Source organism: Camarhynchus parvulus, chromosome 4 (assembly GCF_901933205.1).
Source record: "Camarhynchus parvulus chromosome 4, STF_HiC, whole genome shotgun sequence".
Taxonomy (NCBI): Eukaryota; Metazoa; Chordata; class Aves; order Passeriformes; family Thraupidae; genus Camarhynchus; species Camarhynchus parvulus.
The window spans coordinates 15,527,664-15,553,157 of NC_044574.1; the positions used below are offsets into that span (position 1 = coordinate 15,527,664).

Below are 25,494 nucleotides of genomic sequence, written 5' to 3' on the forward strand. Positions count from 1 at the left end.
AACCACTTCAGGTCTGGAAGCCTGATATGTCACTTAAAAACTGAGGTTTCACTTCTGCAAAATTCCCATGATTTCTGGGAAAATATAATCAGAAAAATATGCTTAGCAATACCACTTGCAGGCTTTGGTCAGAGCAAGGCATTTCTCAAGTCTTTCAGAACTGCTTAGGGCTGTCTGAGATTTGTCACAAATTCCCTTTTTCAAATTCAATCTGTTACAGACAGATGCTTGGTAAGCAATTATTAAAAATCTATGAACAATTTATAGTTAACATTCCGAATTGCATCGCTTCTTTTGTTACGATTTAGAGATTTGAGTCCTATTTGGTTTTGACTTTTTGATTAAGGAAGCAGAATTGCTCTCTTTGGAGATTACAGCAAAGAACTAACCTTCTTGCAGAGAACACTTAATACTTCCTTAGATGATTTCACACACCCTCAAACACCCATAATTTACACACTTGTCTTAGAAATTCATGTGACAACTAATCCAAGCCTATGGGCAAGGGAGAGAAGTAAAATAACCTATTGTGTGCTGATAAACTATGTTTGTATGACCACTGCAAAGTCTATTCTGCAAAGTTGCCTTAGGTGAAGTCAGATTCAACACCTGTCCTGCCCAAAACGATTAATTTAGAGCAAACAGACATGTGGTGGTTTGAATTCATCTTTTACTCACACGTTAGATGGAGCATGTCGCTGCAATTATTTGAACGAGGACTCCAAGAATTGTACAAGTTATTTCCTGGGGTTCACTTGAGTGCGTTACCGCCGATAACTTCCTGAAGTTTAACTCCAGGAGGTCACGGCAAAGTGAGGCACAGAGCACAAACAGCACCCAGGCTCTCACCTTCCCGCCGCAGCCCCGAAAAGCTCCCGTTCGGCTCCAGAACCGGCGGAGCGGACGGGACCGGCGGGGCGGGGGCGGTGCGAGCGGCCCCGAGGTCCGGAGCTGCCCCTCCGGAGCTGCCCCTCCGCGGCAGCCCCAGGCTCCTGGAGAGCCCCAGGCCCCTGGGTCAGCCCGGGGGGTCCCGGGACAGCCCGGGGATCCAGGAGCAGCCGGGGGATCCAGGGACAGCCCGGGAATCCCGACGCAGCGCAGGGATCCAGGGTCAGCCCGGGGATCCCGGCACATTCCGGGGATCCCGGCACAGCTCGGGATCCAGGGACAGCCCAGGGGTCCCGGCAAAGCCCGGGGATCCCGGCACAGCTCGGGGAGGATCCCGGCACAGCCCGGGGATTCCGGCACAGCACAGGAATTCCAGCACAGCCCAGAGATCCCGGCACAGCCCGGCGATCCCCGGAGGGCGCAGCGCTGCCCGTTCAGCCCGGCGCTCTGCGGGCGGCCGCTGACCCGGGGCGGGCGGGGGTCAGCCCGGCCTCCCGGGCATCCGCCGGGGCGGGGGCGGCGCGGGCTGGCTGCAGCGCTGTCCCCGCTGTCCCTCTGTCCCGCTGTCCCCGCTGTCCAGCTGTCCCTCTGTCCCGCTGTCCCGCTGTCCCCTGTCCTGCTGTCCCTGTGTCCCGCTGTGTCTCTGTCCCCGCTGTCCCGCAGCTGCCGCCGCCGCTCAGCGCGATGCCGCTGCCGCAGGGCTCTGCCCGGGCCCGGCAGCGCACCGTGCTCCTGGTGGGCATCGCCGTGCTGCTGGCCGCCCTCGTCCTCGCCGTCGTGCTGGCCTCTCTGCTGACCCACGGAAGGCACGAGGTCAGTCCCCAAATGCTGAAGTGGAAGGACAGGGGGACCACGAAGAACTTGCAAGAAGTTATTCTGGGAAGATGCTACAACTACATCACGGCGCAGCACCCGGAGCTGGGGTGAGTAGAGGTCTGGGTCAGGTGTCAGGTGAGCAGAACTGTCTCGGCTCCACCTGGCTGGGTTTGCAGGGGCAGGGAGAAATCAGAACCCTGTTTTGTAGAAAAATGTACAGACAAACTCGGTGCCCCTGTGGTGGCTTTTTAAGGAAACTACCTGCAGGAGCAATAAAAGCAAAAAAAATAAAACACTAATCAAAACATAATTATAAATGGATTTTACAACTTCCCTAAAGCCAGCTGAACTAAAAGCTGAATTCTAACAGGTTTGAGTCCATAGAGGTGAAGCAATTTGCTGTAAAGCTGATCTGCCAAAGTCTGTAATGTGACACTGTAGTCCTGTAAACGAGACTACACAGGAGGGAGGGAGAGGACAAGGTTCAACAGAGACTTATACAGCAGGCAAAAATGTTAGAAAAACATGCAGAAGTACCTTGGGGTTATCCAAAACTCATTTTAGCATGTGGATATGACTTTTTGATGAGCTCAGAGAGCTTGCATGGAGAAATAGAGGTGGATCACAATACCAGCTCATCAGTCCCTGGAAACAACTTCCCCCAGAGGTGGCCTTGCTCATCTCATCACAGCAGGTAGTGCAACACCCCTGGCATCCCATCCCTCCTCTCCTGCAGAAGAAATTCCATGGGCCCAGGTCTGCAACAGTGTATTAGAGCTGAGAACTGATTTTCTGATCCCCTTGGGTGCAGAGAAAGGCAAAGTATGAAATAAGGTGTGCCCTGGGCCCCCCAGCAGGTACTGGGGACACCCAGGATGGGCTCCAGAGCAGCCAGGGTCTCTCTGCAGGGAACCATCCATCCCTTCTGTGGCACTGACGCCGGCTGGCGGTTTATTTACAGATGCGAACGAGACGGGGCTGCTATGGAAAATGTCTCGAGCTGTTTATTTTTTCAGCATCAGTCTCATTACATGATTATGATAATAGAAACATGCTATACATTACATGATTATGATTATAGAAACAGCTCACAATCTAAGCAGCAAGCCAGAAAAGCTAATGTTACAACATACTTTATAACTTTCTTGACCAATCACACAGAGCAAAAGCATATTGACAGTAGTTCTACTCAATCACTATAAGGACACGTACCTTTGGTTAAAACAATGCTTGCTTATTTCGAATACAATACCCATTTGTAAGACACGACGCACAGAGCTCCATTATTAAGCTTTAACCTTCCTAATATCTTGCTAGATAAACTTTCTGCAGCTTAGAAAGCTATTCAGACAAGCATTAATACATTGGCTATTGTTCTATCTGCCCTTGCTTTTTCTACAGTTAAAATAATTTTTCTACTGATCTATTTCATGACTGTTGCTTAAGCATTGTTCACAATTCTGCTGTATCTGAGGCCTGCCTTTTGCAGCTTTCCCGAAAGCCTCTAATTTTATAGATTCCCACATGGCACCACAAAGCTGCCCTGCTTTGTCTCTGCAGCGAGCCTCTGGCAGAATTTTCCGTCACCCTGGGCTGAGTGCTGTGGGGCTGCCCCACACCTTGGCCAGGTGACAGAACCATCCTGGTCTTTGTCCGAAAAAAGGCAACCTCTTGTTTTCATGACATTGAGCTGATGAGAACAAAGCTGTGTATAGTTTGCTTGCATTTGGGTTTCTTTTGGCTTTGGATATCCTGCACTGTATGAAAAAGCTGATCTGCAGTATTTGAAGGGTCATGTGGAAAACCATGGCCTGAGCACACAGAGACTTGTTCACTCTTTAGTTAAATATTTGAGTGGCTTTAGTGAGGGAAAGGAGGATTCTTTTGTTAATGAAATTAAAAAGCTCCCGAAACTTGCAAAATCATATACATGTTTCTAAAAGCATAAATTAATTTATTAAATATTTATACACTCAATATTTAAATCTGAAATTGTCTTCAGGCCTAACAGCCTTTGTTATATGAGCTTGTTTCATTCAAATTGGGGCGCTGAAGATGTGAAAACCACTTTTGTGTGAATGTGCTTTCAGCCGCGGTCACATTTGTTTTCACTGACAACACAGTCTGAGTCTGGACCACAAATATCTCTAGGAATGATTTGTTTAGGCAATTAATTTAAGGACAGTTTTAAAAAAATCACAAATCCATGATCACAAGTTTTCTAAAATGTTTGTCAGTACAAAGCACAATATTTTGGCACATTCATAATCTAACAGTGCTTAATACCTTTGTGGCTGTGAGCTCACTTTCTTTCAGATTAAATTACTTCCATATAATAGGACTCTTTTTTGTTTTATTTTATTTTATTTTATTTTATTTTAGAGACAATTTTTTCTGAAGCATAGAGCAAAGAAGAAGGACAAATATGCTTGTTTATGTACATCTGAAATGTTCAGAGGTTTCCTGAATGGGGAATTAAATGAAGATGCTTTTCTGGAAATCAAAGCCAAGATTGTTCATTTCTGAGCTCTGTGCAGTTTGTGTAACCAGCCCCTTCTGTCACTGGCACTTCCTGATAATGACCTGGGTGCCTTTAGGACACATCAGAGAGTGGGATCTTTCATCCCTCTCTCTTTCATCATTAATGTGGGCCTTGGGTCCTCTGTTGTATGGGATCTGTGGTGCACTTAATCATAGAGAAGAGTGGAACAGGGAACTGCAGAAACATGGGCAGTCTTTTGAGCTGGGCAAGCTGTGCCCTGTGCTCTGCCAGGACTTCTGCTGCCACTACTTCTCATCATGGGAATTTCAGTGTCTTGGTTAGAAATCTTTTCATTTTCTCATAAATTTGTCCATATTTTGTTCTTTCCCTTTTAATCTTACACTGATGTGTATATTTTTTGAAAGATCTGCCTTTAGTAAACTCGTGGACACTTCCATGTATTTTTACACTTTTTTATGTCAGAGTCACTAAGTTCCACCTTTGATGATATTTTCTGAACATAAAATCTATTCACTGTTGGAGTTAGTGACATTTACTACATTTTGGAGTGCCATATTTCAATTTGGAGTATGTGGCAGGTTTTGAAGAAAAGGGGGGGGGGTGGTTGACATGACTGTGGATATTGTACTGTTTCTGGCTATCACAGATGGCTTTAACAGAGCTCTACAGCCTCCATTTAGCTCTGCTTTTGCATCTGTGTGCTGTAAATCATTTAAGAAGGCCTCTGACATGCTAGTGTACACCTTCACTATCAGAACTCTTTAATTCTAGAGGATACCTCTTTGCATTCTCCCTCATCTTACTGGAGCCCTTGTACCCTGCCCAGCCAGCTCACTCTTGTTGTGCTCTTCTCTTTTCCAACAGAATCTTTGGGCTGAACCCAAGCCCACAGAGGCCACTGGAAGGCTTTTGCTGTCTGCAGCTGAGTTTTGTAAACACCTCAGATTTTATCCTGTTTGTTTGTTTATTCTTCAAATTCATCAAAACTCTCTGTTGATATTGCTCGCAAAAAGACATTTCCCTGATTCTGTGTTACAGCATCTGCTGGTAATAATTTTGTTCAGCTGCTTGCATGCCATACAATCCTCAGATTTATTTCTGCTGCTGGCTGACTCTCAATATTTGTACACATGCAATTTCCTCAGTCTTCCTGCATAAACTTTGTCATGGCAAAGTTCATGAGGAAGAGGAAGAGAAAAAGAATACCAAACATTTCAATAAAGCACTTTCAGTATTAGCCCTTTTTTTAGGAAGAAATGTGGATGGTATAGCAGCAGGCTTTAGGGGGTTTGTTCCCTGCACACAGAGTCACACACCTACACACTGCCAGTAAAGAATAGTATTTCTCTTTTGACTTCCCTGGAAAATACTGGCTCCAAAGCAATAGTTTGTCACAGCTTGGTAGTCTTACCTTTTTTTCGACATTAACCGAAGCTAAAAGTTCTGATTTCACTAGTCTTGTAAAAATCCCGCGTGGCCATCAGTCTGTATGGTAGTTTGGGCTGAAATAAGCCAAAAGCAGTTTGGTCTGAAGCAACAATTTGACCTCCAATGACTTCTTCCTCTCGTTCCCAGTAACAGGGACTCCCTCTTGTGGCTGCGAGCCGCTCGCAAGTCTCACCTCCGTTCTCACACACCGCCAGGGTTCCGAGAATTTATCCCTGGCTCAGGCAGAGCGGGGAGCGCAGCAGGGGCTCAGCGCTGCGGGCTCACCTGCACAGCTCAGGGAGTTCGGCAGATCCCTGCTGGGTATGGTGACACCATAACTCACCCATTGCTCGAAGATGCTGCTTCTGATGCTGCTTTGGCACCTCTGTCCCTGTTGGGGCAGAAAAAGTAGCAACAGCTGTACCCTAGGTTAGCTGGTTTGGGTTTCCTCTTCACCACATTTGAATTGCAGGCTGAGGTCAGGAACCAGCAGCACTTGGTGACCTGGGGAAGGAGTGGAGAAGCCATGCTATCTAAAAGGTCATAGTCACTAATGCCCAAAGCATAAAAGATGCTTTTTTTGCGTCTAGAAATAACTGATTTTACATTTGCAGCTTGAGAGAATTTTCATTCTCAGCTAGTGACTGCTCCCCCCTGACAGCTGCAGTCACTTCTTGGTCTTTAATCTACAGAACCCCAGAATCACAGGATGGGCCAGATTTGAAGGGACTATAAAGGGTCAGCTGGTCCAGCCTCCATGCCCAAGCAGGAACACCCTAGAGCACATTACAGGGCTGTGTCCAGGGAAGCTGGCAAGGACCTACTATTTGAAAATTTTAAAATTGTTTGAAGTCAAACCAGCTTATTTTTTGTCCAACTTCTGACAAGAAGAGGGAACCAAGGACACAGATAGGGAGCAGTTTCAATAACACATGCAAATGGCAGGCCAAAAAATGCCACTGTGCTTGACTAAGCAACACAAAAACCTGATGATGAAGCTTAAAGTGTAAAACTTCAATACAGTTTTCATGCAATCTTGTATGGACACAGAATATGTTTCCCCCTTAAATATAATTAGATCAACCAATATTGTTTTTATTGTTAGTGGCAAGTTCTGTTGTAACAAATTTTAACAGTCTATAATCCCATTAAGTTTAGTAAGAATTGGTGCATGTCCAGAAGAGCTCTGTCTCCTGACTGCATAATCATGAAAGCATTTTGCCTTCCCATTCCTTTGCAGCCTGTGGAGATGGAGATACATTTTGTCAAAAAGAACATATGGACAATGATTTTGTGTGAGATACTATTGCATTCACAGCATAATTCCCTCCTGAAAGGAATCTGGGGTTTGTTGTTTGCTTACTTTGGTATTTTGCCTTCATGCTTTACTAGGCATTTTAAATCTAATTTCTTTGTGTTTGTTCACTGATTGTTAATGCTTTCACATCAAGCATGGTACTAAATAACCATGATTTGATTCAGTGTCACAAAAATCCTAGCTTTATTTTACAGCCATGATATAGTGAAACTTACCTAAGGTTTGTTTTTTCATTGAGAAAATGTGCCTTGCATGAGAGAAACCATTACTGAACCAGTCTTCTGAAAAGTACAAATTACTACCCAGTTGTAAAGCATTAGACCCTCTTAGAGGGCTCAGCAGATTTCTAGAGCTCCCTAGTTTGATATCCATCAAAGGACTCAGTGTTTGTTTGTAAGAATGAGCTTTCTAAAAAAAATCTGTTGTCATTGCTGTGCCATCTTTTTTGTCCCAGAGCAAACAAAAGGCTTTATTTGCACTGTCTGTGGAGCAGGACACAGGGGCCTGGTGACAAGCTGATGTGAGCCATCAGTGTGCCCTGGTGACGAGGGCCAGCAGTGCCTTGGGTGCCTGAGAAGGAGCATTGGCAGATGGGGACAGAGGGGGACAGAGGGGACCTTCCCCTCTGCTCAGCCCTGGGGAGATGTGGCTGCAGTGCTGGGGCCAGTTCTGCTCTTGTCACTACCAGGGAGACAGGGACACACCTGGAGCACATCTGGGGAAGGACCATGAAGGTGATTGAAGTGTCTGAGACACAGAGAGGGGTTCAGAGCCCTGAGACTGCCCAGCCTGGGGAAGGGAAGGCTCAAGGTGGTAAATACCAGATGAGGGGAACAAAGAGAGAGTCAAGCTTTTCTCAGTGGTATTCAGTTGCGGGACAAGAGGCAATGGGCATTAATTACAGTACAGAAAATCCTATTTAAACATAGGGGAAAAAAACAGGTTTTTTACTATGAGGGTGATCAAAGACCAGAACTTGACTGGACTGCAACTTGAAAGGTTGACTGGAGACTTTGTGGAGGCTCCATCCTTGGAGATATTCAAAACTAGACAGATCCTGGTCCTGAGAAACCTTCTCTGAGACAGCAGTTGGACTAGATGATCACCAGAAGTGCCTTCCTTCCTCATGCTGCTTCATTTCTTAGGAATTGTTTTTAGACATGTAAGAAGTCCACTGGCAAACTAGGACAAACAGCAATGAAGAAATGGTTTGGCTCATGTCTAATGGAAATTGTTTTAATATTTTGTTCCTACATCTGGTTTGTCTCTCAGCATTAAGATGGACACTGTATCATCATAATAGTACACTGCTTTTTAAAATACTCAAGTCCCAGCATTTGTGTATGCCATTAAAGTTCCCCTCCCTATTTCATGTGCTTGTGTGCTGATTTTAATACCTTCTCTGTGTTTTTATTATTCTCTTTATTATATGACACCTGCATTGCTCTGCTTTTTATTTATTCTAGCTTTCAATATTTATAACAAGGTTTTCTTTTACAACTGTTTTTCCCTAAGTTGTATATAAGTGGCTTTGACTGTTCTTGTAGTTTATTGGTAGCAAAGATATCACTATAAATATTAACAGCTGTTTGAGTTCTACTTAAAAGTGAACTTCTATTGAAATAGGCTGTACTGAGCTTTAGTGGGGAACTGGAATATAATGTTTAGTGGGCACAAATAGACAGTGATTAGTACTTGAGAATATAGAGGTGGGGCCACTGCCTCTGGAGTTTATCCTTCTAAAGAGTCCTCATGCTGCTTAAAGCTAGTTCCATAACTACTCTGGGCTATAAGGTAGGACTCTATTTGGGTTTGTTGTCATCTTTTTCTAAAGGAAGTTCATTAGAAAGAATTAACTTTCTTTTAGCAAGAGACAAGTTCATAGGGCAGTGGGTAGCTATCATGTATTTGTTCTTGAGATCATTAATCACCAGCATATTTATTTCTGCTCTTCTGGAGTATAAATGCCACTGCTAGGCTGTGGAAAGCCATCCAGTTCTGTGCAAAGCTCAGGCTCAGTTCTGTGCTGAAAATCTTCCCTCCCAGGCTGTAACTCCACAGAAAACCCAAGGTCTGAGTGTCCAGCAGGGGTAATGGGGAGATGTCAAAAGTTACTCTGCCTTTTGTCCCTGGCCAACATCAATGTACTGCTAGGGGGCAGAAATGTTGTTGAGATCTGAATTTATCTCTCACTTGACAGTCATATGTCAACTCACCTAGCAGTTTTCTATATTGAGTTTTTATCATATAAAAATTGTTATTAAATTACTTTATATTTCTCATACACAGAATTTTTTTACATTCATTTGACAGTGTATAGATATTTAATGGTTCTTACTGTGAGATTCCATAGGATTTCAAATAATTTTTCATGTTTAGGTTAGTTTACACATATTGCATCACTATATTAAAATATCCTTGCAGTCAAAATCTCCTTTGGTTTTAATCCCAGATGCTAGAGAGAATATTATTCTGTCTGTGCTGATCTTCTACATGTTAATCAGAAGTATTTGCTGATGAAAAACTTTTCAACTTAGTTTTCCACTGTAACTCTTTGCCTCTATTTAGTTGTGCACAGTCAGTTATCTGCCTGCTCTTTACATTTTCTCTTGTTTATTGATTTTATAGAATTGACTCTACAGGGCAATGTCTGGTGGCTGCCTAAATTATAGCACCACCCTAGGACTGAAATTATTAAATGTTTTTATGAGCTGATTGCTGTAAAGGGGAATACTGTTCTATCCCACTTTTCCCTGCTTCTGTTCTTCTGTAACATCTATAGAGATGTCAGTGAGAAAACCCCACACTCAGAGGTGATATAATTCAGCTGTCATTGCTAAGGTATGGTTAAAACTCAAGAGCAGTTTAACACCTCAGAGCCCCATGAAGAAATGATCTCTGGTTGTCCATAGGGGTAGGAGCAATAGATCCTTTTTCCCTCTAGGGTCAGATGAAAGTCTCAAGTGTCCAAGGGAAAAAAATGCTAAAGATGCATTCTGTCTTCCCAGGATGACCACAAAATAAGGAATTATCAAGCAGCTCACTCATAGATGTACTAAAGCTCCAAGCTGTTCCCTTGTCTGTGTCCTGCTGATAGCACCCACCCTTGAAACAGGGACTTCTCCCAAATTATTGCATTTATGCCACATTCCAGCAGCTTTAGTTCTATTAAAAACAAACAAACAAGCAAAACAAAACACAACAATGTAGTGCAAGTTCATGTTATGGGTGGGAAAAAGTGAAAGTGCATTGAGCCATTGAATATTTCCCTGTATGTACCTTAATTTAGGTCACTGTTACAGAAGTGTTCTTAGAAGTTTAATATTAACATTGAAACTCTACTACAAATACCGTTTCTGATCAAAGGGTAACGTGCCAGCTAAAATTTATTCCCTCTGTATCTGTTGATGACATGGCCTCACTCAGAGGCTTAAACTATAGAGCTACTGTGACCCTCTGTCCAAATGTAGTCCAGGTGAGACTTCTGCCCTTCTGGGGGCTCTGTTCCACTTACAGGGCACCTCTGCAAACACCACCTGCTTTAGCAGCTTGTTTTTCACCCAGAGAGGCTGAAATCCAGGCAGCAAAACAGTCTGCTTGTGTGGATGAGCCCTTCACTGGTTACAGCTTCCACCTCCTGGCTCAGCCCTTCCCAGAAGGGGGACAAGGCTCAGTGCTGTCCTGCAGCAGCAATTTCCCTCTCATAAATAAAATACCCCAGGAGCCGTAAACCAAAGCCACAAATACTCCTGCCCTTAAAACCTTCTTGTTGCTGCCAAAGGTGAAGGACTGGTGTGCTGAAGAGCTGTCACTTGCTCCAGGCCGTTCACTGTCCAGGAACACACAAAGCCCTGGGGTGCACCCAGCAGCAATCTCACTCAGGACTCCATTTTTTCCATCTTTGACATGCAGAATTTAATTGTTCTGCCTACAGGCAAATTTTCCAGAAGTGATCTTCCTATGAGCCAGGGCTCTGGATCTCCCTCTCTCTGCCCAGTCAGTTCCTCCAGTGCTTTGTGTACTGACTTTTGAACTATGTAATTAGCAGAAAGCAATAGTTACCAAATCAGGCTGCCAAAAAAATCAAGCATGTCGTTTTCATGTTGACAAAAAATCTGTTACCCTAAGTGTATGGCGGCAGACACTTTGCAGTAATTAAACTAAATGGGAAATGAGAGGCTTGTGCTTATTGAAGACACTGAGCTTGACAGATCTGATTTTCTTCTTTCATCTTTTTCCTTGCTAATTTTCCCCCTTTCCATTATCCTAATGCTGAAACTAGCAGGTTAGTGTCCTCAAATCCTCAGCAAAGGCAGTGGCTGACCTCTCTTAATTCATATCTGTCTGATTTTTAGGGCAAAGATACCTGATGTTAGGTTTGGGTGCTGCAATAACAAGAAGGGAGCTGATCCGTTGTGTGCACGTCTCCATTCCCAGCTCTGTGCCCTGCAGATGGGCCGTGCTGCAAGAGCCCCCACGTGTGTGGGGTTGCTGCTCCCGAGGAGCTCCTTCTCCCACCTGATGGCACTGTTCTCCTTGCTTTAACTCCCAGGGCAGCTTCACTCCAGGAACCTCAGCTGCCTGGGCTGTCCTTGGCAGCAGCTCCAAAAAAACCTGCTCCAAAGGAGCAGCAAGACAACACGGCAAGGCTGGAATTAGGGAGGGGAAAGCTGAAGAAATAAATCCCCAGGAATATTTAAGGCAGAAAAGGTGGCAAAAGGATTCTGAGTTACAGAGGGCTTCCTCTCAACACAGGCATAAATATATACTTTATACATATATAATTGTATACCACTTGTATAATTGGTCCTTGTATAATTTCTGACATAAAGGCATAGCTACACATGACTATAGATTGACTGTGGATGTATAAATTTCCCTGCTGTCTGCAGCCATCACAGTTTATCAAAATGCAGCAGATAAATTGACACAGGCAAAGATGGGTCTGTTAGATGCAGAAATGTTGCTACACCATTTAGTTCATTTGATACACATTCCCCTTCTGAGATATCTGGGATTTTACACCTGAAACCCATGCCTTAGATCCCCAGAAGAGTGAAAACTGGCTTTATGTCTTTAAGGAGCTATGTTACAACCACAAACATCTTGCTGACTTTTTAAAGAGTCAGATTTCTGAGTGCTTAGGTTCATCACAGCTCTGGCTGGTGATGGCAGCAAATGAGAAGGATTTTCTTACACAAAATGCAGAGATTTGATCTCTGCACAGGTTTGGAACATGGGCTCAGGGGACTGTTCCCAGCTGTAACTTCAGAGCTTCACCACAGGGCCACAATTAAAAACTCAGGGTGGCCTGAAAACATTGCAATGTTTTAGAAATAAAATTCTGGGCCTTAGAAAACCTGATATTGATTGCAGGGGAGAACAGGTCTCACCAGCAAAGTGTCTCTGCCTGGCAGGGTGATTTGAAAACATGGGCAGAGTTGATTGAGTTCTCCAGAGCAAAACCTGGAAGTAATTCTTTACTTGTAAATTTGAAATGGCTCCCATACTTTAAGCATCAGTCTCGAATTTTGAGTAGAATACTGGAGACAACACAGCCCAAGGGAACACTGCCCTTCTTAAGATGTTTTCAGCATTCAGTGTCAATCCAGTGCTGAGCTGAAAGCAAGACTTTGTTCATGGTGTAACTGAAATCAGAGGAGATGAAACCTATCCTTGATATTATACCAATTAAATCAGTTTCAAATGGGGATGAATTTGCTCTGTCATGTCCAATTAAAAAAAAAAATTGTAAAAAAAAAAAAAAAAAAAATCTATAGCAACAGTTATTTACCAGATAATTCAGTGCTATCCCATTCCTTTCAGAGTAAGGATACTCTTTCAAGGTTAGCCAGACCAGTGTATGGATATGCAAGAAATAATGATGCAGAAGCTGTTCCATTTTTCTAATATGCACATTAAAATTTGGCTGCTGGGATAGATGCTAATGGAAATATTCTTGGCCCCAACATTCACTTGACAGATTAATGTGATATTCATATACAAGGCAAATGGATAGAAATGCTCAAATTTATTGGAAAATGCAACTTCTACCCCAATGTAAGGACAAATGGAGGATATGCTTTGCAGCATTTATAACATTTGAATTTAATAAGGAGAAGTTTATTTGTATCTCAATCCCTATTGCATGCTATACTGAGTTCAGGGTAGAATCTCTGGCTCAAAAAGATCTTAAGACAAGTTCTTCAGTCCTTGTTTTCCAGAGAAATGTTGCAGTTTTCAAGTTCACAGAAGATTTCCTGTGTTTTCTGTTAGCTATAATTTCACATTTACCTGTATTGCCCAAACTCTATTCATAAAAATAAAACTTGAAAAAATTAAACACAATTTAGAATATATTTATGTTACATATCACTGAATTTGGATTCAATATTTCAGAGTCTATAGTAGAATAAAATGCTTCAGATATTTCAGCATAAACAAAGCTAGCCTCAAAGGAAGAAGTCCATTATGCCTGAAGAGATTATATGGTGTTTGCAGATAGGATGCAGAATTAGTTTGTATGCAACTCAAAATACACAAAGAGAGAGCCCAAGGCCCACAGCAGTGTGGGACATAAGAGTATTCCACATGGACTTCAGAATTACCTGAATTAGATAAATTTAATTAACTAAGAGTTAATTAAAGAGTTTAAGAGTGAGGATCTCTTTTGTGCCTTTCTTTCTTCTGTAAATCCAGAAGGAATGCTAAATCAACACATTCTATGACTTAGTAGCAGCTTTAAGGGAAAAGTTTCTTTCTCAGGCATTTGTTTTTTGGGTTCTTTTGGCAAGGCTTATGTTCTTGTTTCAACCTGAAGCTGTTCTTGCTGGAATTTTTAGCATACCACATGCCAGAAAGCTTCTCATATTGTTTCAGAAGGCCCAGAGCTACAGAAAGTCTCACCTCTGCTCAGTGTGAGTTAAGTGCTGCACACCAGACAAGCATTTTCTTTCTGTGCTGGAAAAAGGTCAGGTGAAAGTTTATTAACAGAATCTACCTCAACAGTGAGACTGGAAAGAATGGCACATCTTCCTGGAGCTGGGTTTGCAGCTCCTCAAGCCTTCTCACTGCTTATCAAATGTAAACCCAAATCACAGTTCTATGTGCTTGATAATCTCTTTGGGGTATGAGACAAAATTTGTGCTTCATATCCAAGAAATAGCTTTCCAGTGGCAAACCAATGATTTATTATTATTCATTTGTAAAAAGAAAAAAAACCAAACATGTTAGTAAGTGAGGACAGCAAAAAGAAAAGGTTGTTTAGCTTTTTATGTATCTTTTTTTACATTGATGATCTGTATTTTTATTTCTAAAACAATGCTTGAAATTGCCTAGTTTCCACAAAAGCCCATCTTCATTACTTACATTCCTCCCTGTGACACACCTGGCAGTTCCACAGTGATCAGCAGCTGTAGAAGAGCCTCCCCCTCTTGCAGGCTAAGACCTACCAGCTTTTATGGCATTAAAGATGCAAAATTTTGCTCAGCTCCAGGACTATAGATACAGACTCTTCTCTCAGGTACTGAGATGTTGACACACATCATGCGCTGCAAAGGATGGAACACTGATTCTTTGGGTTAGTGACTCAGCAATCTCTCTTGGCATGATCATGAATCACCTGGATGTTTTCTTTGTGCCTCTCATGGCCATGGCTTGAGTCTAGCAACAGAAATGTTTTATTTTGTGTCTATCTCCTACCTCTCTGCTTTGGAAATAAAAAAGCATGGGGTTTTTTCAATAGTTTCTTGAAAAATATTTTGTCTTCTGAGACCAAGCATAAAAAATTTTTCATGTGAAAGGATAGATCACCGGGTACCCAGCTGTCGCCTGGGGCTGTTATGCTCTTATAGAAAGCAGATCTCAGAAGTAGCTTAAAAAAAAAAAAAAGAAAGAAAAATAAAGGCCTGTCTGGAGTAATTTAACAAATTAGGAAGTGTGAGCCATATAAATGTTTATGAGATGTGCCTGTGTTTACAGCCAAGCTGCACAAATTGCCTTTATGATACCATTGACTGTGCAGAGCAAAGGGGACGGCTGCCTGTTCTCTGGTGTCACTCCTCTATCAGCAGGAGCCTCTCTCTGGCATGATTCAGTGTGTCCATGTTGTAATCCTTAGTGGCAGCAAGAGTATTTACAACTTCCTAACTTCTAAATAAAGTACCAAAGTTTGGAGAACAGTCTCTGGGTTATTTACAATTTGCAGACAGAGAAATGTCCTCCAGGAGGAAATTTAATACACCCAAGTCAACAGCTGAAGATTAGTGCATAAATAAAAACAATCTCAGGTCCCAAAAAGTTAAATCTCTGCTTTTGTTTTAGATAATATTACAGATTTTTTTCTCTAGGATCAAACTCTCTGCAGGGACAAGCCATATTTTTGGCTTGCTGTGTCTGAGGGGACAGTGTCCTCTGACCATAATTTTAAAATGTACAACCTACAGTCTGAGAAACTATTTGCTTCTTATGATTTGGTGTGAATAATCAAGAAATTTGATGCTTTGGTTATGTAAAATCAGAACTGACTATTTTAAGGGGTAAAAACCTAGATGACATTCAGATATTGCAGTAAATTAATTTGAAATGCAGGAAAGAGAGATGATTTTGAACTGTTCTTTCCTCGGTATATACTTAATCTGCTGAAGCTACTCTGCTTTGGTAATGGATCATGTATTTTGTGCCTGAGCATAGCTGGAATTCTTCTAACATTTGATCCAGAGTGTTTGACCGCAACAGAGGGAGAGCCTTTCACAGGCACAAATACTCATAAATATTTATTAACTATGTTTTAATCTTTTGGCAGAGATAAGGATTGTCTAAAAATATGGGAATCATTAAAAGATGCCTTCATATATAAGAACCCCTGTAATATCACACCAGAAGATTATCAGCCTTTGATGGAGCTGGCAAGTCACCCTATACCCTGCAACAAGGTAACAGCACAGTGCAGGGTGGGCTGTGGTGGGAAGCCAGGTCTGGGCAAGGGGATCTCACCCATAACAGCTGGGAGGGTCTGGAGGTTGAGGAGGATGGCATTTCGCTTTTGCACTTACTGCAACAGTGCTGCAGCTGCACCTTTGGGCCCCAGTAACCCTGCCCATCTATCACTGGGAATCATCCCTGTGTAAGGCTTGCCTCAAGCAGGGTCATGCCAGGGAAGTGACAGGGATGTCCCCATTCCCTGAGCATGTGGCTCTCTGTAAGGAGCATTCCATCATGCTGTTAGAGGGACACTGCTTCCAGAAAGCTGTTCTTCCATGTGCAGCTCAAAAGCAAACAACAAATTTGGGGAATATCCTATGAAAACTAGCCAAACCTTTCTTTCAAAATCCCTTAAAAGCTAACCATGTCCCTTTACACCAAAAAAAACCAAAGACCCCCCAAAATATTCTGCAAACGACAGTGTTCAAGTAAGAACTGACCCACTAAGGTGGACTTGCTGCATTTCAATAAAACTCCTTCATTATCATTAACTTTCTGGGTTTCTCCAGAAAAATTTTCTAACCAGCTGTAGTACAACTATCACTCACCAGACATTGTACCTTATTTCACAGTCACTGTTTTGGAGCAAGACAAACGACCTTGTTCATCGTTATACAAAATCCAATCAGAATTTCCTTACCCTGGAGGACACCTTGCTGGGTTATATGGCTGACAGAGTTTCATGGTGTGGAGACCCCTCTGCCCCAGGTAACCTACACCTAAACACAATCCTTTTCACATAATTTTCTAGTGGTTTACTTTAAAATCTTAACTGTCCAATATTTTGGGATTCTAAAAATAACACCTATGTCTCAGGTTAAATTAAAAACCACAGCTTTGGATGTTATTTTAACACCAAGTTGTTGCTTGACCTAATGGCCACATCCAGCCCCTGTGCTTTGTTTGCTTGCTTCTACCCTGTGGTTCCTATGGGACAGACTGCAAAGCAGGAATGTCATTCAGGAAGGACCTGGCCACACCAGAGTCCTGGGGCAGTGTGCAGGTGCCTTGGGGATACCACTGCCCTCGTGACTCCTGGGTTGGGGCTTAATGCTAGGAACCTTTAAACTCGGCTGGAATTACTGAAAATGTTGGGCAAAGGTTAATTTTTCAATGCAATCAGACAGCACTTGTCAAGAGCCAGCCTGTTTCTCACATTTGGGATTCTGTGTTTTCCCTTCTCAGTTTTCTGAGAATTATTTGAGATATGGGATCTGTAACTGCCTTGCTGAAAATACTGTGAGCAAACAGGAAGATCTTTGAGCAGATGCAAATTCCTTTTCCTTTTAGAGCCCTCTCCTTTTTTAGCCTTCTTGCTTTGATAGAGGGCAAATCTTTTTGCTCACAAAGCCACATAAGCCTTGCAAAAATATTCACTCTAACCTTAGCTCTTCTATAAATGTATTTTTTCTCAGGAATCAACTATGAATCTTGTCCAAAACGAAATGAATGTGAGAGCAACCCTGGCTCTGTGTTCTGGAAAATGGCATCCAAGATGGTAAGATCTGGACTAAATTTCCCTGAATCCAAAAGTGAGGAAAGGCACTAAGTTCCTGACATTGTCAAAAATATGATTTTGCAGATTGAACTTAAAAGATGGAATAGTAGAAGTTGACAGAAGCTTTAGGTCCAGGTGTTAAAAATCGTGTGTTGGAATCCAAGGTCCCATATTTTATATACAACATTTGGTGCCCTTGTAGTTCAGGCATTCTTTTTGTGGACAGAGGCTGAGTGTCAGTGTCTGGAACAACCCTTGGCAGAGACCTGGAGCTCTGCAAGTAATACTCATAATTATAGCAATCACCTTAATTAAATCACAGAACATAAATTGCTACAGTAAAGTCTATTTTAGCATGCCAGTGTGGAAAACAGCACCCAGATTGGCACAGACATTTTCCAAGAGGCTGAGAATCCCCTTGCACTTCCCAGCACAAACCTGAAGAGCACATCCTCCCACATCAGTGCCTGGCAAGGTTCCTGTGATGTCCCCACCCACAGACACATCCAACTCCCATCACAGGAATGAGATCCTGCTGGTCCCAGTTAAGCAATTAGCCTGCCTTTGTTGAATCAGCACTTTACAGGAACAAACTGCCAGAGAAAAACCTGATGTCCTGTGTTACTTTGATTTTACCTGTCTCTCAAGATTTCACCCTTGGTATCACTATTAGCAGATGACTACCCAGGTGGAAAACAAGCATTCCTGTATGCTCCAGTTCTCTTATATGTAAGAAAAAGTCTACTCACCTTAAAAAGAAAAAAAGTTTTGTGAGTAAACTAGGAGTGAAAAAGGTTCAGTTCCAGAGTGCGTGAGATAGAACCACATACAGACCCAGGTTTGCTCAGCTGCAGGCTTCCTTGCCGTATAAATTCAAGATCTACTTAAACTTATGCTAAACACATTTGAAAGTTACACATAATGAAACTTCCTGAAACTTTGCAGCTCTCAAGATTTGAATTTGAGCCACATTGTTTATGAGGACATGAAAGATTTGATAAGTACAGTCACCTGCATTAAGCTTCTTAAAAACTCTGCCTTAACAATGGCTTATATATCTAGAGCAGGTATTTTATAGACCTTATTAGTCTTTAAATATTTGGACATGGGTTTTAAAGAATAAAAAAACAGTGATTACGTGATACAGTATATTAAAAATCAAATCTAAAAAACCTCAGTGATAATTTTACTAAAATATCAAGAGAGAAAAATCCCAAGCCACAAAAGAGCACAGAGCATGAGTCACAAGGAAACAAGTATGTGGTGGTCTGTGTGTCCTTAAACTGGGGATACCTCTGCTCTGGCTTGTCCTTACTTTCTGAGCTAAAGCAGTCTGAGGATTACTGTGAGTTCCTGCAGACAGCTGCAGCTGCAAGGGCTCTGGAGAGCCCTATAAAAACTGAAACCAAACAAGCTGCTGTACCAGCCCCATGCAGCCTTAGACTGCCAGTTCATAGCTGTTTAATGGGGCTTTGTCACAGTTTTGCCATAGCCTTTAGAGACTTTTTTTTTTTTTGCACTGAAACATTCTGCAAAAATATTGCCCAGACCCTCTGCTTGTGTTAGGCAGTTCTGAGGACATCAATGAATTCTCCCAGCCCCAAGCCAACCATGGCACTGCCTGTAGTGTCAGAGTGTAATGTCCCTTGGTCTGGTTCAGTTTGCAGAAGCAGCATGTGGTGTGGTTCAAGTGATGCTCAATGGATCAGTAGAAGCTGGAGCTTTCAGGAGCAGCAGGTACTCACTCAACACAAAACCATTCATGTTCCTGTGGGGCTGCATGTGCCTGTCTGCCTATGAGTCCCAGTGCAGAAGGGATTTTGGTGAACTCACCCCTGGATGTTGTAAAGCTGATTCTTTTCACTCCTTCTATTCAGAGGTTGTACCTGAAATCCTTCAGAGGGTGTGGGGGGTATGCAGGGGGCTCTTACTGCTCAATTGATTATTGCAGTTTCTTTGATTTTACTTCACTAGACTTGGCTACCTGGCTGAAGTGCAGTCTTGAATAATATCAAAAGATGAAGAATATTCTTTCTGGGGGAACAGCCATGGTTATTCCCCTGGCACCAAACCACACCAACAGCCAGGAAACTGAACAGGCACTAAAGATGCCAAAACTTCAGCTTGTTTCTGTTTGCAGGCACTTTCAAAAGTTACCCTGAAAGTGAAATATGAATGGGGAGACAACATTTAACCATAAGGCAATTAAATAGTCTGTGACAATCCATTGGCAAGACAATGTTCTCTCACAGGGTGTAACTCAGCACTAATAAGCACTGGTGTTTGGGGAGCATACTCTCTACACCTTTCTGAGATAACTAAGAGTGTTTTGCTGTTTCATGTTCCATTCTTACAGCATCTTTGGGAGTATTGAGATCTTTAACCTGGATCCAGATAAAGTCACTGAAGTGCACATTTGGCTCATGCAGAACATTGGTGGCCCTCAAAGGTATGTCCCAGTGATGAGCACTGTGGGGAAGGCACAGGACACAGCTCAGGTCTGGCAGCAACACTGCCTTAAACTCATGAAACCTGCTTTACACTCACCTTCTAGGTGCTTACTTTGCAGGAAAAAATAATATTTGTATTGTTGTCTCCTCTAATATTTTTGTAAGTACTGCTGAACAGTTACAGGTAAAACACAATGACATTTTCCTGGCTTTCAAGAGGTGCCATGACCTTTAAGTTCCTTCAGCTCCACTGAGGTCTGCAGACCTTTGCTATGGTTGCAACACTGAAGTCAGAGACCAGGCTATGTCTGCAGGGATAAACATGTCCAGGTATCCATCCAAACATGGATATGTTTGTCCACAGGAGTAATATAATTATGCTGAGCACAGCCACTTCTGAATGACAGAACAGATTGTGGAGTCTTCATCTCTGGCAGGGCATCTCAAAACCTAACTGGGACCCGGGCAACCTTTTCCAGCTCATATTGGTTTGATATCAAGCAGTCTCCTCTAACCTAAATAATTCTGTGATTTTTAATAACAAATCTATAGTTGAATTGTTTACCATGGAATTACTGATACCAGAACAGCAACTTCAAATCACATCTGAGCCTTTCTGAGTGATCTTTTTCATCACAATCAGATTCATTTGCAGATCTACCACATTTGAAACACTAAACATGAGGCTCTGTGCCTTTAACCCTTCCTTTCACAGCCAGTTCTGTGGCCATAATGCCCTGCCACAGTTTTTCCCTTTCTTAATGATCTCCACAACAGAAACAGCAGCTTTGGTGCCATGGATCAGGAGGGAGGCTGTGATGGTGCAGTGCAGCTCAGGAAGGAGTGAGGACCTTGCTCAGCCAGCCTCACTCTCTGACACAGCTCCAGCTCCAGCATTGCAGATCCTCCCTCATCCCAGACATCCAGAGGTGTCCCCTGTCCACAGGAGCTGACACCCCTGCCATGGTTCATGGTGTGCCTCTGTGCTGGGGCCAGCACGCCAGCCTTAGTCTTGTGGTCCTTTGCATAAAGGTTTGCTGGAGAAAAGGACATTGAGTAATCTGCACATCAGTGTCCCCTGACATGGCACTGGATCCTTTGGCCCGAGATTTCCCAACATCAGACATTTTTGCTGTGCTCCCCCTCTGCAGCTCACACAAGGCAGTGCTCTGCCAGCCCTGTTGCTGGACACATCCTCCTCCTCCTGTGACAAGTTCATAGCAATTTCCTTTTTATGTTCTACTTGCTTCTAAGGAGTGAGTGGCAGGTAGACCAAATAGTGTGCATTCCTTGTATCTTCTGATTTGTATTCCATGTTGAATCACTGATAACTTGTCAAGTCTAGTGAACAAAAAAGAGCTGGCAGTGCTCTCTGCTAATCTCAAATGTTGGGAACTGGATTTGTCCCCAGTAGTAGAAGTGAGTCCCATACCATGGACGAAGAGATGATTTTTACCTTAAGGTAACCAGGCTTTTGCTGTGTCTCTGTCTGTGCTTATGGCATTTGTCAAACCTCTTGCTACAGCTTTGGGGCCCTTGGGCTGTTTAATTAATGAAGTTAAACATAAAGATCTTGAAGGTATGAGAGTGCTACATGCTTCTTGAAACCTTTATCTGGATGGGAAAGAAATACACAAGTTAGGGCTCCTGCCAATGCAAAAGTGGTTGAAACATCCCCTTTCCAAAACAGAGGAGCAGCAGCAGCTGTAAACTGACCCAGACACACAGGAGGTGTTTAGAACCTGCTTCATCCCCTGCTTTCTGCCAGTGTCTTCCTATCTCACTTCCTACCTGGGACTTCACTGCTGGCTTTCATGGTTGGCCTTTTCTCATCACACAGAGGACTTGACCCTTCTGCCCTTGGACAGATTTCAGCAAGCCTTGCATTGTGCTGCTGTGGGTGGAAGCACCAGCAGCAGTGGAGCAGTTCTGGAGCACCCTGAACTGGGAATGGGACTGAGGGATGTCCCACGGATGTCCCACAGATGTCCTGCTGCACAAAGCTCTCATGCACGATGCGCAGCTGGACATCACATGGACATCACAGAGCTTCTACCAGCAAGGGCCCAGTGGCAGCCAAAGCTCCACAGCCCCAATGGGCTTCCCAGCACATTAGCAAACAAGCTTTTCAAGAGTCTTACCTATAATAAAGCAGTGCCATAGCGTGGAATTTAGGTGAGCAGTTTGAACACACAAGGAACACAAGTAACTGAAGTCTTCTCTCCACAGTGAATCCTGCTCAGGTCAGTCCATTCAGAGGTTAATAAGCATTTTAGAAGAACGAAAGTTTAAGATCATCTGTCAAGACAATTACAGGTAATTATCCACTGTAATTGGTGATGAGTTTGCTAATATAAAGCTAATATTGCAGGTTTACAGCAAGCTAGAGCAGACTTCCTCTCACTGCCATGACATCCCTCCAGTGTGGCTGGGTCTTTCTCAGGGGCTCCAGCCAGGCTGCAGCCCTGGGGCTGGCTGGGGCTGGGGCTTGCTCTCTGCCCTACACCTGCCATTGAGCAGGTTCAGTTGCTTTCAGGAAGGGACCAATCCAGCAACCCAGCCACCAGATTTTCTTCTGACTGGGCTTTTACCTAAAACACTCTGAACCAAACAGGCAGCTTTCCTCCCTGCTGCATCCAGATAGCACAGGGTGCCAAGGGTGGTCCTTACTTCCCTCACCATGGTTTGAGCATGCTTTCTGTCCTGCTGCTTTGTCAGAGAGTGAGGCATGAGACATGATAAGCATTACTAATTACTGTAATTTACCATTGTCAGGAGCAAAAACCAGGAGTCTGTGAAACAGCAGCCCAAGTCCTGACTTGCCTGAAATCTCCATCTTCCTGCTGAGGAAATACAAAAGCCAGAGACACTTTATCCCTATGTGTGGGTTCAGAGACCTTCACACAGAGCAAAATTTTTCTTTAGAGACATTAGAAAAGTGGCAAACATTCAATATTGCTCATATCTTATCTGTCAGGAACAGCTTTTCAGTGTCAAGGACTCATACTTGGATAAGAACATTTCCAAAGTAAACAAAGATTTTTATGAACTTCTGAGTTTGTGACAGTGGTTTAAGTATGGAAAAATTGGTCTGCAAAGGAGACAAATGATAGATCTTTAAATCTGAAGGCAGAGCAATATATTTCTGTCTGGGTATTGTTGAACCTGATTAATGGGTGCTCTGCACTTTGTGAAAAAATTAGCACTGGTGTGGAGCATAAATCTGCCAAATCATGTGCTTACTTTCTCTTTGGGTAGATGGAACCTTTAAGCAATACTCCCAGGACCTGTAGTAGGTTCAGATTATTTCAGCCTAGGATGAATTAAGCTATGGGAAGAGGCAGGAAGGGGAAATACAGCACAGCTTAGACCCCTTGTGGCTTAGCACAGGGAGGAACCTGACTCTCATTGCTGTGTCTCACAAGTCAGGGCTGAAGGTGAAGTGAAAGTAGGGCTTTTTGTCAAAGTTCAACTAACACATATATAAATAACTGGGTTGAGTACACACACAATTAATTTTGCTATTTTATATGCAGAATAATAATAAAATAACAAATTTACAGGTAAAGCCAAACTTCAGGACAGACTGTGTAAGTTGGCTTCACTCCCCTGTAGTCATCACAAACAGAACTGTATGGGTCTGTATCAGCTGAGCATCTGCCTTTGCATGCCATGTAGCAACTGCTGCTGGTCATTTTCTCTGGCTTTTGTCCATCTCAACAGTATCTTCCAGACAGTAACTTTAAAACTGGATTCACTGGATGCATTAGAAAAAAAATTTCATCATATCTGACATTCACAGCAACAGCTTTCTGTTGTAGCAGTAGGGTTTACCAGTGAGTAAGACAGATGGTGAACTTCCAGCATGGCAGGAATTCCACAGTCTGTGCAAGAGTTCTTTCTTCTTTTTTGTAATTATTTTTATATTGCAGCATAGCTGACATGCTGTGAGGTCAGCTACTTTGGTTTGTACTGATTTGCCCTTGTCCCTAAAAACACCAAAGTTACCTTTCTGCAGCAAGATCAAAAAGAATTACCCTAAGAAAACCCATCTGCTTAATAAGCATGGATGTGACATGCACTTTGATTTTCACATTGCATTCAGTAATTGTGAAGTCATTCTGTTGTACTTGCAAATTATTAAATGTTTGTTTCTTTTGTGTCTTATTTCAGGCCTGTTCAGCTCCTTCAGTGTGTGCATAACCCAGACCACACAGACTGCAGGCTTTGCACCAACAGCTCAGCAATTCCATGAAACAGAGTTCTCTGTGCCACTGAAGAATTCCCTGACTTGTATGCAAAGCTGGAGAAGATGTGGCTGCATAGCTGAGAGTGATAACAGTAGCCTGGTGTGTGCTGAGTGCATAACCAGAAATCCTTGCTGTGATACTAACAGCCAAATAGCAGGAGCTGATACCTGAGCTGTGATGCTGTACACACACACACACACACACACACACACACACACACACTGTTTCACAGGGACTGGGGCTGTGGTCAGCAGTTGAAGGCAGATGCTCTGCCCTGGTTTGCTCCCTCCTATACAGCTTGCCACTGGCGCAGAGCGGGGATTCCCTGGGGCATGCACAGAGAAGAAACTTTCCAGGATAGGCACAACTTGCCTAGATCAGTGCTCATCTTCCTTCCTGCTGAGAGGTTAAGCAGGAATTGAGCAGGGCATGCTACATTTTCCCTGCATCCCAGTGCAAACTTCCCCAGAAGGGGATGTTGCCCTTTGGCACACAGTATAAGTCATGGCTTTCCCAGTATAAATCATGGCTTTCCCAGGAACTGTGACACCTCTGACCAGGTAAAGCAAGCAAAGGAATAGGCAGAGCAGTTCTTGCCTTTTAGTGGGTATCACAGTAAGCAGCTGGAGGTAAGACAGCTGAGCTGAGCTAAGAAAAAACCAGAACCTGCTCAGAGGGTTGCCTGCACCTGTAAAAACTGCTTAGTATGCAGCTGGGAGGGAAAATAGTGAGGCTGACTCAGATAGCTCCATTAAAATCCTGCTGGATACACCATTGCTGGTCAGATTACATTTTGTTCTTAATATAGCAGTAAACAGCAGCCTTCCAACCTTCATAAAAGGTCCCTCAGGCCACAACTTGGCCATGCACTGGAATAGAAACAAACATCAAACAGTTGCCACAATAAGGAGTCTCCTGACCTCAGTTTCTGCAGTGAAAGGTGATGCCTTGGGGTGTAGAATTCACAAGCACCGACGTGCTGTGGTGCACTGAAACAGCAGCTTTCACTGATTTCCTTTGATTACTATTTTACCAGTCTCAAGTGCAGTGTTTATAGGAAAACAAGTGTCTGAGGCCAGCCTGTGGCCACGGCTGCAGTGCCTCTGTCAGTGCCATTGCCAGCAAGAGAGCAGAGCAGCCTTTGCTACAGACACACTCCTAGTGCCGAGGTGGCAGTGTGAGCAGCAGCTGCCAAACCTTCAGGCACACTGGGGTTTCCATGGTCCCACAGGGAGAGGGTTGTACTGCCACAAGTTTTAGTGACTGCCCAGAGTGCAAAGCTTCATTGTGGAACTGCACAAGCTGGTGTAATGCTGAGCATCTCTAGATAAACCTCATCTCTTCAATAGCAATAGAAGCCT

The 25,494-nt window shown here is 43.3% G+C and overlaps 1 protein-coding gene across 1 annotated transcript; it reads left to right on the forward strand.

Annotated features, from left to right (window-relative positions):
* The first annotated feature begins 1,572 nt into the window (after window positions 1-1,572).
* Window positions 1,573-24,359, forward strand: LOC115903538 (ADP-ribosyl cyclase/cyclic ADP-ribose hydrolase 1-like). The gene is made up of 8 exons (XM_030948100.1): window positions 1,573-1,811; window positions 15,757-15,886; window positions 16,508-16,643; window positions 17,351-17,433; window positions 19,094-19,170; window positions 19,790-19,882; window positions 22,113-22,199; window positions 24,057-24,359. Exons 1-8 carry the CDS (start codon window positions 1,573-1,575, stop codon window positions 24,136-24,138), a joined length of 927 nt encoding a protein of 308 aa, XP_030803960.1. The 3' UTR covers window positions 24,139-24,359.
* Window positions 24,360-25,494: the final 1,135 nt, after the last annotated feature.